At 26.8% G+C, this 16413-nt stretch overlaps 2 protein-coding genes and 1 long non-coding RNA gene across 5 annotated transcripts in view; 1 reads left to right on the top strand and 2 right to left on the bottom strand.

The window, feature by feature from the left end:
- LOC127284397 (uncharacterized) overlaps positions 1–8486 on the bottom strand; it is a 24700-nt gene extending 16214 nt beyond the window's left edge. For both annotated transcript variants that reach the window (XR_007843475.1, XR_007843476.1), the window contains exons 1-2: positions 7789–8486; positions 6562–7189 (exon numbers count right to left, since the gene is read on the bottom strand). This is a non-coding gene — a long non-coding RNA (uncharacterized LOC127284397). The remainder of the gene's footprint in view (positions 1–6561; positions 7190–7788) is intronic.
- Positions 1–11691, top strand: part of LOC127284395 (uncharacterized) — a 17879-nt gene extending 6188 nt beyond the window's left edge. For both annotated transcript variants that reach the window (XM_051309797.1, XM_051309798.1), the window contains 3 exons: positions 5412–6518; positions 7265–7659; positions 8787–11691. In XM_051309797.1, the coding sequence (XP_051165754.1) occupies positions 5424–6518; positions 7265–7659; positions 8787–9120 (1824 nt within the window). In that variant the 5' untranslated portion in view covers positions 5412–5423 and the 3' untranslated portion in view covers positions 9121–11691. The remainder of the gene's footprint in view (positions 1–5411; positions 6519–7264; positions 7660–8786) is intronic.
- Positions 9944–16093, bottom strand: LOC127284396 (MAP kinase-interacting serine/threonine-protein kinase 1-like; the record flags this gene model as incomplete). Its single annotated transcript, XM_051309799.1, has 3 exons — positions 9944–13801; positions 13877–14447; positions 15646–16093. Coding segments are annotated over 3 exons (1476 nt in total), but the record flags the coding sequence as incomplete, so codon positions are not given.
- Between the last annotated feature and the right edge of the window lie 320 nt (positions 16094–16413).

The following is a 16413-nucleotide window of genomic DNA, read 5'->3' on the forward strand; positions in this document are numbered from 1 at the left end:
AGGACTGGAAAAATAAAAATACAAAAATTACCGAATTATAAATCTACCTTACCGACAGATGGCAATGGAATTTTTTGAAGAATGAAAATTCAAAATTACCGACACAGAAATCTACCTTACCAATTGATGGTAAAGAAATTTTAACTTTCAAAACTGATTAACCATCAGTCGGTAAGATAGATTTCTGTGTCGGTAATTTTTATATTTTCATTATCCAAAAACTGTTTTACGATCAGTCGGTAAGGTAGATGTCTATGTCGGTAATTTAATTGTTTTTAATAACTTTTAAAAAAATATATTTTTATAATAACCTTCATTGGTTTCTTATGCTTGAAGGAGAAAAGGGGAACTCTAACATAGAATTTTAATTATGATCATCGCTCCCTTATATGGGAGACATAAAAGAAGATGCTTTTCTAAGACTTCGTTAAGTTATTGGTCTTATAGTCTAAAACTGGGTCGTCATATGGGATCTGTTCTTTATTTTTGCTATCCTTCCTGTCCCATGAACTGCATATCAGCAAGTCACTTATTTAGAACCCTACGCCAATTACCGACCACACGTTCTACTCGGCGGGAAGCTAAACTGTTATAATTTGCATCCCGTTCGCGGCAACAGCATTATTATATTATTCTGGTTCAATCGCTTTCATATAGTTGTTCGATAACTATCATTAGAAAAAAAACACAAAGAAAACTGTATAACTTCTTCAGTATAAGAAAAAAAAATTCAGAAACATGTTAAGTTACACGGAACTTATATTCTTTAATATTAAAAAGAAGATATAAGAAAACATGTATAAAAAACAAATATAATTATTTAGATTAAAAATAAAGAAATGAATATTATTAATTAATTAATTAGTTCGAAATAATTCGAAAGTTAAAAATTTGATAATTAAAAATATATTCATATAAAATGAAAAGAAAAATATATAAAATACAAGAGCTATAACAAATGTTCCAAATCAAAAGTTCCAAATTTAAAAGATCCAAAAATTTATTTTTCCAAAGTACAAAATATTTAAAAGTAAAATTCCCCAAAGTATACAATTTTGAAAGTAAATATTATTAGAATTTTCATTTAATAAAATTTCGTTAGATACAATTTTTAAATTTTTTCGAATTATTATTTTGCAGAATTTTCATTAAAGCTATTTTTTATATTACAGAATTTCTATATAACCGAAAATTCAATTAACAAAATTTGTATTTGCTCGATTTTTTCTTTAATTAAATGAAAATTCAAAGTAATGATAAAAGTCTGTAATAAGAATAAAAATAAAATAAAAAAGAATATAAATTTATTAAAATGGTTATTATATTAAATGCAAATTATAACAAATAAAAATTCAATCTAATAAAAATTTTGTGAAATGAATTTTCGGTTAGATAAAATTTCTTTAGTAAAAATAATATAAAAATAATAAAAATAAAAATTTATTAAAGTGGCTATTATGTCAAATAAAAATTCATGAAATCTATAATAAAAATTTTGGTGAAGAGAATTTTCGGTTAAATAAAAATTATCTATACTATGGAAAAACGGAAATTCTGTCATAAAATAATTCGAACAAATAAAAATTCGGCTATATAAAAGGCAATATTCTATCAAATGAAATTCTATCAAATAAAAATAATGATTTTTATAACTTATTGATGCGTCTGATATTTGTTTTTGTTACAAAAATATTTGAACATAATTTTTTTTTAAAACTTTTTTTTATTAAAGAGTAAAAGTTCCATAGATTTACAAGAAGAAAAGACAATGATAAGACAAATGATGATTAAAGTACAGAGAAATCGTACTATACTAATTAGCACACGCATTCGCAATTGGAGCAGAGAGCAACATCTCCCAGCTTTCCAAATAATCAAAGAACTGTGTGCGCGAGAATTTTTTAAACGCAACTAGAATTTTTTTTTTCTATATAAATTTTTTTTCCTTAATTCAATTTTGAAAAAAAACAACTTCATAGAATGAATATTTGAATATGTAAATTAAATACAATATGTAATCAAGATAAAATATTTCAACTGAAAATTGTTTCGAAAATTTTTTTATACGTGCAAATATATCATCGTACTTCAAGGAGTTGAGATTTATAAACTACATTCTAACGGTAAACGAAAACAAGTAAACGAAAATTGATAATAAAATTGACAAAGTGAAGATAGTGATTTTTTTCAAAAAAAAAGATGAATTGGGAATTATGAATTTTGGAAAAAAAATTTACTTTATAGAATAAGATAAGAGAAGATAATTGAAGATGCAGCATGTGAGAAGAGGAGGTTAAGGTAGCCTTCCTCGTTGTCGCGGGTTGATAGCATGCCGGAATGAAGGCAAGGGAGGTGCAAAAGGTGAAAAACGGTATGCGATCAGCATAACCGGTTTCTATTAGTGTACCCGAAGCACTCTTGAGAGAGTCTCCGCGAGAGCACACTGATGTGAGATTCGACCCAAACAACGGGGGTTTATATGACAGGGTCGTTCGCTTTTCCGATGTTAATTTAGTACAGTTGCTGATATGCAATGACAAATGTTCATTCATTCCACGAAAAAAAAACGAAAACAATCTAAGAGGGAGGAAATCTCCAGAAATAGAAACTTACTCGATAGAAACTCAGTTCAACATTACCAACTTCATCCTACTTATAAGAAATAATACTATAATATACCTAATTTCTTATTCATAGAAAAAATTCAATTTCTTCTAATGAAGAAGTTATTAAGTTATTAATTTTTCAAAGTAAAAATTTTACTCAGCTAAAAATTACCAAATTCTTTCAATTATCTGTCAAACTTGATTCTAAAGAGAAATTCAGAAAGCTTTCATTATGATGAAACAGATGAATCTAAAAGAGGACAAATTTTTTTTTCAGAAATACGAAACAAAAAATAAATATCGATTATTAAATAAATAATATTCAAAGTGCGATCCAATTACAAAATAAATTCGATTTTAAAAATATTTTTTTGTAGAAAAATAAATTTTTTTTTTTTTGAATAACTAAATATTTTTTCATGAGAATTTTATGAATGGCAAAAACGAATCAAGAAATAATATTTTGTTTGTGTTTCGAAATATATAAAACGACTTTCATTGGAAAGTTAAATTGAACCTTGGCTTAGAATTAGTGCGTCAATTTAAATAGTTAAAAGTTGGTCGATATTTAATTAATCAATATTTTGATATTTACATATGAAGAGATACTGGTTTTGATACCAAATTTTTTTTTACCAGCAATTGTTCGAAAAATTTCATCATATAACAATTTTCACACAATAGATTTTAGTCTACCTTTATATTGAATATATAGACTACATTATCAATCTAAACTGGTACACCAGACTTAAACATTTTTTTTACGTTTATCAAAAGTAAGTAAATGTCAGACTGCTGACGTTTGTATTTTGTATACTAATCATAAATATACAGTATTTAATAGCTGAATGAATCATACATAGATTATCGTTGAATAAATTATATACAACAAGAAAGGTTGTGGATTAATATAAAATTAAATTTTTTGAAAGAAATAAAAGAGAAATTGAATATTTGTGACGCGCTCTAAATAAAGTGACAATTAAGAAGCAAAAAAAAATTATAGGTTATGAAAATACTGATACTTCACATAATTGACATAATTAATAAAAGGAAAATTTTTAAACTATTATATTTATTTATTTATTAAAACTATTATACGTAAACATAATCTAAAATTTTTTATATGTCCCTTTCTTCAGAGCGCATTTTTAATTCAAGAAGCAAAGAAAAGGGGAAAGAACAAAAAATTAAAATAAGGGTAACTGAGAATGAAGGTTAACTGGTATAACTAAAAGATGAATAAAGGTATAAATGAAGTTTTATAAAGTCAGAAAAAAGTGGTTTCGCAAGGTTAAAGTTAACCTGTTTGATACGGAGGTTAGAAAAAATTGCATATAGAATAAAAGATTAAAAATAATATAAATAATAAATATAATAAACAGACCTCGGATTATACAACTTTTTCAACTTATTTTAATAAAATAATACTTTTTCAACTTTTTGAAAAAAAATTTTACAACATTTTTAAACAATATACGTTTTTTTAGTATACAATGCAGATCTTCTTCATCTCAATTATTTAACAAATTTTTAACTAAAATTCTTCACTAAATTAATTATTTTTAATAATTTTAATAAAATTCTTTTCAAATTCAATATTATCTTAAAGTATTTTACAATTAAAATTTTAATGAAATTTAATAATTGTTTATAATTTTAAAAAAATTAGCAAATACAATTACCAAAAATTTTTAATTCAAAATCACTTGAAATTTAATTATTTATAAAAATTTCAATTATTTTTAATGATTTTTATAATATTTTTTGAAAATTCAACTACAATCTGAAACTATTTTTCACTAAAAAGTTTTTAAATTATTCTATTTTTGTCTGCAATTTCTAATAAATTTTTTAGTGAAATCATCAAAAAATTTTAATTAAAAATCACTTGAAGTTCAATTAATTTCAAAAATTAAAATTTAAAATTTTGAAAATTTAATTACTTTTAAAAAATTTTATTTAAAATTATTTGATAAATTATTTTTAGTTTTGTAAAATTTAATTATTGTCTGAAAATTATCACTGCATAATCTATTATTTAATAATTAGTTTCTTTTTTTTCTAAATAGCAGCGTTATACAAATATGTTATATAATTTATAATTAGGGGTACTTTATTTTAAAGTCCCGTATATAAATAAATAAATAAAATCTTTTGAAATTCAATTATTTTCAAAAATTTAAATTTAAAAGCTTCTAAAATTCAACTATCTGAAAACAATCTGAAATCAAAACTAAAAACTATGAATTGTAAAACTTTGTAAAAGTACACAATGGAGAAATAAATAGTAAGAAAATGAAAAAAAAAACTATGACATTCAAATAAATTGCTTAAGTCAGACTTGAAAAAATTATAAAAATGGAACTTTAAGAATTTTCTTAGAAATTTGTCCTACTTAAATAAAATTTTGAAATTTTTTCTTACAATTAGTTCGATTCCAAAATATTCAAAATAAATTTTCTTGATAATATTCATTACAGAATTAATAAAATGAATTTAATATCTCATAACATTAGTTATTTAAAGTAAAATATTGATTAACCAATTAAATTTTGTTAAAATAAAAAAAATCGACTTTTTTGACTTTTTTGTGCCCTAAAGTCGATCCGAGGACTGAATAAATAAAAAATAATAATAAATAATACAAATAAAAATAATAAAATATTAAAAAATACTTCTTCTATACCGGAAGTTAATTCTTTAATTGATCCTAAAGAAAATTGTTCAGAAATTATATTAAAAAATGAAAAAACAAACATTTTTTAACTAATTATATTGACCTGTTAAAATTTATTGTTGCAGTTGGTTTAGCAAATGATTCAGCGCGCCTGGACAAAAGTAACAAGACTGACATTGAGGATGCTGCAAAGTTGCATTAGTGGAAGATCATCAAGATGTGTCCGAAGAGCATTGGTATTTGCCTTTGCATGGGGCCTCGTTATGATAGCCACTTTACAATTCCGTTATGCTGAAAATAGCATTTTACACGAGAACAACATAATTGAAAACGAAGGCATTGCCTTTAATAATAATATTAATAATAATTATAAACAAGAACAATCAGGTCAGAATACAAAAGAATCGAATTTTCTTCTAAAATTATTTTCATTTATGAATTATGCAAATTATCATGATAATTCAACGTCAGTTTATACAACACTAACATCTTCAGTTACAAAAATGCCCCTCAATCAAGATCCACTACTTGATAAACGACCAATAAAATCTGAGGATGAATTAATTCGCGAAATTGAAGATCGTTTACCTAGTCTACCCGTTGCGTATTGGAATAAAAATAGTAAATTTCTAAGTAGTCAAAGCAGTAAAACATCGAAGACAAATGACAATGTTTGCGTTGCCAAGTATCCTAGTATTTATGATTTAGAATTTAATAACATTTATTGGCAAACATTGAGAACAAGCAATGGAACATTTCAATTGTTTGGCGCCTATTATGATACAAGAAAATTATCGAGAATTGGACCCGCTGTTAGAATGGTTGGAATGATTGATAGAATTGCACCGACAATAAAAACTTATTGTCAATTGTGGTATGACGGGGAACGTGAACCGAAGGTTGTTGAAATTCTCGAATATAAATATATATGGTTTTCAAAGTGGGGCAATTATAAACAGGGTATTTATCAGCCTTACGTGATTGCTTGTAAAATACCACAGACACATTGGCAAAAAGGTCCGCCAGCTTCCGTGTCTTTAGTTGAAAAGATCTGCGATACTGCATCCAATAATCTTCGTGTGATTTATAATAAGCCAGAAAAGAAAAAAGGTTTTGCTGTTTGTGTAAAGGGATTGGATTTTCTTCATGAGGATTTATCAGTTAGACTTGTTGAGTGGATCGAACTCATTGGACTTCTAGGAGCGGATAAAATCTTTTTCTACGAACTACAAGTGAGTTCTGATAATAATATGACTCTTAATGTATAATATTTACCTTTCTTCCTTTTTTTCCCCCCTTTGATGATGATATACCAAAATAGTAGTTTATTCCTGTTATGTATATTTTTCCAATCATCAAACTAGATTTCTTCTTTCTTATTTTCTTTAATCACTTCCTCATTCATGCTTTTCTTGCTCCAGTAAATTTACTTTATCAATAATAATTATCTTACTCTTCTTGTTTTTTTTTCAACTTCCGCATTCAGTAAAAATTTTTTTTTTTTTAAATTTTAATCATCCCTTTATTTTTTCAAAATCGTTTCGCAAAGAAAACAATAGTTTTCATTGTTCAACTTTCCTTGTTTCCTAAAAGGAAATTCCATTCACAGTCTTTAGAATTCATTCTAGAATCGTAAAAGACTCCTTCATCTCTCTATTTCATCTTCTATATAGCCTTTTAAATCCACTTGTTAAAGACTAAAGAATTCCCTTTCGTTCTTAGAATATGAATGTTTCCATTTCTTCCATTTCAATTTGCTTCATCTCTTGTAAATTGCCTCAATTAGAATCGTTACCACGTTTTTTTTTCCTTTCATTTTTCTCAATAATATAGACAGTGCGCTCTAATTTCCTTATTGCATTCAAAAAGTGAAATAATACTCCCAACGATCATATAAAAGTACCTGTATGCGAAATATTTTTAATTAGTATATTTAAAAAACGATTTAAAAATTAAAAATTATTTTTCCACTTTACAGGTTCATCCAAATGTCACAAAAGTTCTCGATTATTATCAAAAATTGGGAAAAGTACACGTGACGCCTATAACACTACCAGGAGGTCAACCAAATGTACCCGGTTTTCAACATATGTATTTAACTAAAAAGACTAATCATAAACGACAAAATGAATTAATTCCCTATAATGATTGTTTATATAAACACATGTACGAGTATGAATATATTGTTTTATTGGATGTCGACGAAGTTATAATGCCCCTAAAAGAAGCTACTTGGCAAGATTTAATGAAAAATCGTATTCTACCGAAAGCATTTAAAATAAAAAACGAGACACGAGCTTCCTACAATGTTAGAAACGTCTATTTTCTCGACGATCTTCAACATTCTCACGGTTCTTTCAAGGACATTCCAAAGTAAGTTTATTTTCATTTCAACATTTTTATGGTCATTTTAAAGTTCAATATCAAGATCAAAAAAAAGCATGTCAGTTATAAAAAAAAAAGAGGTTATAAAAATTGTTGTTATTTTTGTAAAACGCTTACCTTTTTTCTGCTTTGATAATCCCAAGTATTATTATATGTGAAATATAACATACTTTTATTAAACCGAAAACACTTAAGACTTTTACTCCTCTTAGAAATATATTTAACTATTGTAATTAATTAATTAATAAAATAAACACGTTTTTCGGCGCGCGAACTGAAAGTATTGGACTTCAAAAATGTTTCCCTAACCTAACCTGAATTATTTACGCATGCGCCCCTAAAAGGGCGGGATTTTTCAAATGCAATAAAAATTGAAAATTAATTATTTATTGCAATTTATAAGGGAAAATATAATATATAACAGAAAAAATAAAATAAAACGTATGTAATATTGACTTATTTCTAATCTTTGCCCTGAATTGTAAGCATTAAATTTAAAATAACAGGTAATCAAAAAGTAATAATATTGCATTACAATTTGCCTACTGATACGGGCACTTAAACATTCTTCCACCTTAAAGAATGAAAGTATAAGTATATCTATGAGTGAGAGGAAAACTCTTCCTTATATGTAGGAGGAAGATTTTTGCTCTGACGTTCATGATAGACGATGCATATTGTTCTTTTTATGCCTACAATTACAAAATAGATATATACCAGAACTTTCTATAAGCAAATATTATGCCTTTCTAAAATAAAATGACAAAGTTCAATTAATTATTAAATATAAAAAAAATTTTTACTTTAATTTCTTATTTTTCTGATTATTATGTTTTTAACTGATGATCAAAAATCAGAAACTAGTGGTAATTTTTTGCAATTTACAATAATAATAATAACAATAATAATTAATGCTAAAAATTAATAATAATAATAATAATAATTGTTGTTATTATTATTATTATTATTATTATAATTATTATTATAAATTATAATCGAATAAAAAATATTTTCTTCAGCCGAAAGAAATTTGAATAATTTTTTTTTTTTTTTAATTAAATTCAGAATATTCATAAGCATATTTTTGATATTAATTGTATAATTATCATTTTCAGGTACATGCACATGTTACAACATGTTTACAGATCCAAGAATTTTACGAAGCCTAATCAATATATCAAGTGTTTTCATAATCCAGAAAGAGTGGTTACGCTTCACAATCATTTTCCTCTAGCCTGCTTAGGGGCTGGATGTACTAGTTATCCAATTGAGACTGAAGATGCTCAGTTGCAGCATTATAGAGCAGACTGTGTTAAATCATTGAAAAAAACATGTGTCGAATATCGAGAAAATAGCGTAATGGACACAACAATTTGGCTTTACAAGGACAAATTAATAAGAAGAGTGACTGATACTTTGAAAACATTAGGCTATTTTGGAATAAGTTAAATTTTTTGTTTTTAATTTAAATTAACTATTTAATTCATTAATTGTCAAAATTAAATTGTTGCTCATCATTTTTTTTTTTTTTTTAAGAAAAATTCTTCCTTATTTGAAGAATGTAGTCTATATAAATTTAATGAAAAGAAATTCTTTTTCTTTTCAATTGTTGTATCCATGCATAATTTTTGTTAATCACCAAAAGGTGATGTGCTCAATAATTGTTTTAAATTGAATACGAGGCAACAAATTCACTGCCTGATCTATCTACATAATTGAAAATTAAATATTTTTTTAAAAATCTGTATATATATTTTTGAATGCGTTAAGATTTTTTTCGATCATTTTTTGATGAAAAAAAAATGTTTTTTTAATAAAAAAAGAAAATACAAAATGTTTATAAAAAGTTTGTTCTTACGTGAAATAATTAAAATTTTTAGATTATAATAAAGCCTAGATAATAATACCTTATGTAAGAACTTATTTATTATAAACTTTATACTCTGTATAAACTATAAGACTAATAATTTTTATTTCTTGTGAAAATAGTCTTTTTTTTTAGAAAAATTGACAATTTATATTCATGGTTAAACTTGATCGCTTAGTGTGTGATTTATTATTATTCTATTCGATATTAATTTTTAAGTTTAATAAGCGAATATTGTTATACCATGAATTGTACACTTTCATCAATCTTTTTTTTTTAAATTAAACATTAAGTTTGTTGCTTTATTTCTGTAAATAAATACGTAATTAATTAAATTTTGTCTATTGTTTTTAAATTAACTAAAAATTAATTCTAGAGTTGGGTGTTTAGAAATAAAACACTTAATTAAAAGATGATTCGTATGACTTTTTTTTATTAATTTTTTTTTCTTTTTTTGTCATTTTTTTCGTCTTTATCACCTTCACTTTTCTCAATTCTCTTCTCCTCTCTCGCTCTTTAAAAAAGTAACGAAAATCTCACTCTTCTCTCTTAGTGTATAACTTTTACAGACGCAAATAATTCATTCGCTTTTTTTTTTTTGTTTTTTCTCTTTTTATATTTCTGAATCCCTTTCGCAAACACGCAATATACTCTCATACACACTCTGAAAAAGTAATGCACAAAATAAAGAGAGAAAGAATGTTATATGTGTACGTGTATAATTTACCGCTCTGTCTATAGTCAAAAACTGTTTTTCTTATTAATCATTGTAAAAACTATCGATGACAATGACATTTAAAGAATCGACCATGATGATAATTATATACTGGAGAAAATAAATAGTTTATATTGTTCATTCATGATTTTATAACTAAAAAATATGTAACAAAATACTTATTTTCAGATGCGAGAATGAAAAGATATTTTTTTTAAACTATTAAATAATTTTTCATGGTCGAATTCTTGTTATTGATTTCTTTTATAATTCAACGAGCGGTAGCTTAATCTATAAAAAGGACTTTTTTTTTCTTCTTTTTCTTAGAAGCTAATAATTATTTTTTTAGTACTCTTCTATCATCTTACACGCGATTCACAATCATTCTTTTATAACTCTCGCACCAATCACTCGCGGATAAACCCGCTAACAAGGTGATATTTATGGCCATTTTTTTTATACTCTTTGCCTTCTTTTCATTTTCATATAATATATATAATCGCAAACACTTCGTTCATAATCTCACATTCATCATTTAAAAAAAAAAAAAATAATAAACGATCGTTTTATTGAAAGTTGAGTACACTCTCGATAATATTATCGTAAATTTTTTTTTTGTATTTTCGAACCTGCGAATGGAGGAAAATAACGATTTTCATTCGAGAGTGTATATTTAAATATCGATTTTTCGCTGAAAAACGATCGTTATAAACGGATTTTTAAAATTTCGAGGAGCGCTAAATATGGCTTTGTTTTTTTTTGTAACTTCTCATTCTTTCAACTTTAGACATTGCTTTTCTCGCTTAATATAATATGTCGTAAGGATTTTTTTTCTTTATATACACGAAGTTTACAAGCGTAACCAAAGTTAGTCGTTGAATTGTCAAAAAAAATGCACTTATCTTCTCTGAATTAGTGTCTGGATATGAGCGTTTCTTTTTTTTAAAATCTTTTCTATTTTTCTTTTTCACTGTAAAAACATTTTTTTTTAATTAAAACTTGAGAAAAAAAAACGCCAATGTCTAGACACAATTCGAGTGTAATTCTAATTCATAAAATGCGTTACTAACATTCCACTACGTTCGAATGTATATATCAATGAGAAAAGCCTAATCTCAATTCAACGACTGACTCCAAAGCTACGTTTTGGACACGCCTAACGCCTACAAATTCGTTAAGATTCCTCGCGTTTATTCTTCTTCAAGGGAAGAAAATCTCAAAGAATTTTTATATAAACACGAGAAAATCTCACGTAAAAAGATGTATATTTGTTTCCTGTTTGCTTTTTTTTCTTTTCTCTTTTGACTCTTTAAACAGGACAAAAGCAGATTAGAAATTGGCGCAGCTTATTCTTTCTGCCCTGAGTGAAACAACTCCCAAGGCCGCAACAAATATTTTTTTTTTGTAAGAGCGGACCCAAGTTAAAAAAAAAGAAAAACTTACAACGGAAGAGACAGCAATGCTAATATGCTATCTTTCAAAAAGGAAATAGAAGAAAAATTGGGCTCTTACCAAGGAAGTGTAAAAACGTGAAAGTTTCGATGAAAAATCACGCGCCAATCTTTTTTTATATTTCGATCAAAATTTTTTTTTTTATTTTCGCATTTCATCAAGGAACATAAACAAAGTATTTTTTTGCAGAAATTCAGAAAAAATTGCTATGGGAAAAATGTAAATAGTTCAAAAATAAAGATTAACAATAAATCATATATGAGAAATTTTAATTTGATTTTTTTTTCAAGTCTGCGAATTATTTACTTTGCTTTTTGTTCCTCCCGACTAAATATGTATATAAATCTAATCTAATGTTGTTTCTCTCCTCGCTTTCGATACAGGTACAAATTTAATGTTTAATATAATTAAAGGATTTCACACGATGCGAATGTTTTTTTTCACTATACTTTTTAAAAAGAGTTGTTGAAACAACTATAAATGATTTTTTTTTCGTTCGTCCCCACCGACTTTCAATCCCCCTGTTATTTTTAAAAAATATTTTTCTCTTTTTTTTTGCTTCTCCAAGCGATTGTTATTACAAAGTTCTTAAACACTTACTGAGCAAACTATGCGCACCGCACACAAGGGGATGCAAAATATTCTATCACAATTTGTTTTCTGTCTTTTTAAAAAACCTTCGGGGACGAACGTTATACAATTTAAATCGAGTTCCGATGTTTGCACTCATAAGCGCAATTGTATCATCGTGCTCGTTTTTTTTTTCTCAAATATTTTTAATTTTCTCAAAATTTTCGGCAACTTTACCAATTCGTGTGTAAACACTACGCACAATATTACCACAAGAAGGAAAGAAGCTCCTTCCCAAAAAAAACAAAAACCGAGTTACGTGTACTATACATGTATGTTATATCTTGGTTCAAGTTGTCAAAAAAAAAAGTAAGTTAGTTCAAACTTCACTGTCAACGTTAACGTTTAATAATAATAGTAATAATAATAATAATCAAAAATACGTTTACTTTCATTCCTTTTTTTAATAACTGTGCGTGTCTGAATAAACAGAATTTTTTTACGTGAATCATCTCTGCATTTTCCAATTCACAAACTTATTAAAATTAAAAAAAAAATTGAGAGACTGTATAATCTATGTACTTTCTATTATTATGAATGATTAATATTAATTATTAGTATTATAACTACCAGTCAGGTGGAGGGGGAAAGAGCAGAGACATCATCACGTATGTCTTAAAAAAGAAACGTTTAAAAAGATGTAACACTGTTTGAAAAAAAGAAATCAACCCGAATAAAGACAAAAATCTATTTTTTTTTAACGGTAAAGAGTAAACATAACTGTCTAAATGAAACTGAATATAGTAACTATTTGATAGTGATCGACATTACTGAATCCAGTAAATATCGTCGGTAACGTCGTTTTCGTTGCAGTCAATATAAAAATCGGACACAAAACAATAAAAATTCATGTCCGATTTTTTTTTGTTTTCTATATTTCACAAAAAACGGTTTTTTGTCGGTGGCATTTTTAAAAGTGGAATTATTTTTCTTTATAAAGACGAATTACTGCAGCGAGAAAGAAAATATTTTTCAGAAAATATATTCGTTTTTCTTTTCTTTTTTTCTTTTAGCCACTTGGTGATGCAACAATCGGCGTATTTTGACGTTCAAGTAAAGTTGAACGAGCTTTTAAACGTCTCTGCATCAGGAGACTCTCACTAGGTGGTGATAAACCGAACAAATTTTTTAATGGATCCTTCTCGATCAATCGATTTTTACCGATGATCTTCGAATCACTAAGATCGATACTAGAACGCACCGATGATGATCTGTGGCGCGAATTTGATTCAAACTCACATGATGAATGTGTCGCGCCATTTTTGCTGTGCTCTGATAATTCACTGCTTGAATCAGACATGTGACCGTAGGGATGATTATCGTCGTCAGTTGATGATGTTGATAATCGTGGTTCTCTGTTCTCTAAAAGTTCCTCCAAATTCACAGAGAAATGTTGAAAGACGACACGATTCACTGCCATCGCTGATTCCGCAAAGGCTGACAGTTCACGAGCAGAATTATTCCTTCTGAAATTCAATTTTCTGTTAAGTTGAAAATTCTACATAAGGTATTTTTTATTAAAATAAAAGAGAATTTTATACCTTATTATATGCGGAGTAATCAATGGTCTGTTTCCACCCTCGATGGAACAGGGTCCAGGTGTAATCCAAGAATGTTTGAGAACACACTCCGCACTAAGTCTCTGATGCGCGTTTTTAACGAGCAAACCCCTAATGAGGTCCTTTGCGTCTTCAGAAATAGTTGTCCATTCACTGTCAGGAAATTCGTATCTCCCTTCTTGAATGCTTGTGAATAGCATTTGTTGACAGGCACGGCAATTCTCTCCCCTTTCCCAGCCACAATCTGTGCCGCAATTTCCATAAAACGGAGGATAGCCACACAGTAGAATGTACATAATAACACCCAAACTCCAAAGATCACATCTTTTATCGTAATAATTTGCCTCGCCGATAAAAGCTTCAACTACTTCTGGTGCCATAAATTCTGCACTACCAACTGGTGTCAACAATTGTGGCGTTGCTACTGGACTTGATAGTGAATTATTGAATTTTATTCCAGAACCAAGATCAAAATCACACACCTTTATTGGTGTTAATTTATCAGGATGGACACACAATATATTCTCTGGCTTCAGATCCCTGTGAGCAATTCCTAAAAAAAAACAAAATATTTCCAAATTACAAGTCTTGAATCGAATTTAAGGCACAAAAAAAGTCGATTTATATTTCAAAAAAAGTCGAAAAAGTACAAAAATATTATCAAGAAAATTTATTTCGAATATTTTAAAATCGATCTAAATTTTTTTTTTAATAATAATTTTAGAAAAGTTAAAGTTAAAATTTGTGGAAATAATTGAATTTTAGAATATTTTGTTAATTTTCAGACAATAATTAATAGGGTGTCCGGCAAGAAGAAGAAAAAATTCCCTGACTTTTTCCTAAACTTTTTTCAACTTTTGATTAACAAATATTTAATATTAAAAAAAGAAAAGTATCAAATATTAAATTATTTTTCAGATAATAAAAATTATTTCATTTATTAGCATTATAAACTTTTTCTTGCACCAAAAAATTTAAAAAATTCATAAAAATGTTCATTTTTGGCAAATTATTAAAAAATTTCCAGACTTTTAATTAAATTCTCTAACTTTTCAATTACTAAAAAATTTCCCTGCCCGCTGGACAACCTGATTAAATTTTACAGAACTAAAAAGAATTTATCAAATAATTTTTCAGAGATTTACAATTCAGTTTTTTTAAAATTAATTGAACTTCAACTGATTTTTAATTGAAATTTCTAGTGATTTCTGTTGATGAAGAATTAATTAGAAATTGCAGACAAAAATTTAATTTAAAAATTTTTCAATTAAAAAATGCTTTCATACAATTGAATTTTTGAAGAATATTATAAAAATCATTTTAAATAATTATATTTCGGAAGAGTTATAGTTGAAATTATTCAGTTTCAGAAAGTTTCAGATGGAAAAGTTTTGAAATAATTAAATTTTTTGAAATTAATTGAATTCAAATGATTTTGAATTTGAATTTTTTGGTCATTTCTGTTGCTGAAGAATTTCTTAAAAATTAAAGATAAAAATTGAACTTTAAAATTTTCTAATTGAAAAATGCTTTGAGATAATTGTTTTTTCAAAGAATATTATAAAAAACAAATAATTGAATTTCAGAAGTGTTACAATTGGAGTTATTAAATTTCAGAAAGTTTTTGATGAAAAATTTTAAAAATAATTAAATTTTTAAAGGTTTTAAATTGAAAAAAAAAATTAAAATCTGAATTATAAAAAAAATAATTATTTGTATTTTAAGTATAAATTATATTCTTGAAAATATACCTTTTTTATGAAGGAAATTGAGTGCACTGGCAATTTCTTTGATGATTTGACTTGCCTCCCTCTCGCTAAAATGATTTTTCTCTTGAATTCTGCGCAATAGCTGGCCACCGTTAATTTTTTCAAAGACAAGATAAAATTTGTCATCATCTTCGAAAAATTCAATGAGCTGAATAATATTAGGATGTCCCTGGCAATGGTGAAATGTCTCCACTTCCTTAAACACCCTTGTTCGTGCATGGCCTGGAATTTTGTCGATGATTTTGACAGCATATTCCAGATCAGTATACAATGAGGTACAAGCTTGGACAGAAGCGTACGCGCCTTCGCCAAGAACTTCTCCGGTTAATTTGTAGAGTTCTAAAATAAAAATCACAAATTTTAAACATGCAAATTTTTTCAATTTCGCACAAAACAAAACCAAAAAAAAAGATAAATGAAACAAAACTGAAATTTCAGTTCATTTTATTATAAGAATGCGAATTTAACTAATTATTTTTAATGAAGTAATAGCAGGCGTTTCTGTGTATGTGTATACTTGTATGAGTGCGAGGCAATGTCAAGGTCAAAGGGAGAGAACTTCGTTCAACCACACGGCGCAACTACATTTCCCTTCCTTCAATTCTCTGTCTCTATCACTCTTGATATATAAATTCTCCTTCTCCTCTATTTCCCCTCTTTTTAGCCAACCCTCGCGACAAAAATCTACACTGAGAGCAGAAACACAAACTATAGGAGTACACTTCAAAACAAAAATATTAACACGCTTCT

Source organism: Leptopilina boulardi, unplaced genomic scaffold (genome assembly GCF_019393585.1).
Source record: "Leptopilina boulardi isolate dan_hultmark-lab unplaced genomic scaffold, ZJU_Lbou_2.1 LbouV2_324, whole genome shotgun sequence".
Taxonomy (NCBI): domain Eukaryota; kingdom Metazoa; phylum Arthropoda; class Insecta; order Hymenoptera; family Figitidae; genus Leptopilina; species Leptopilina boulardi.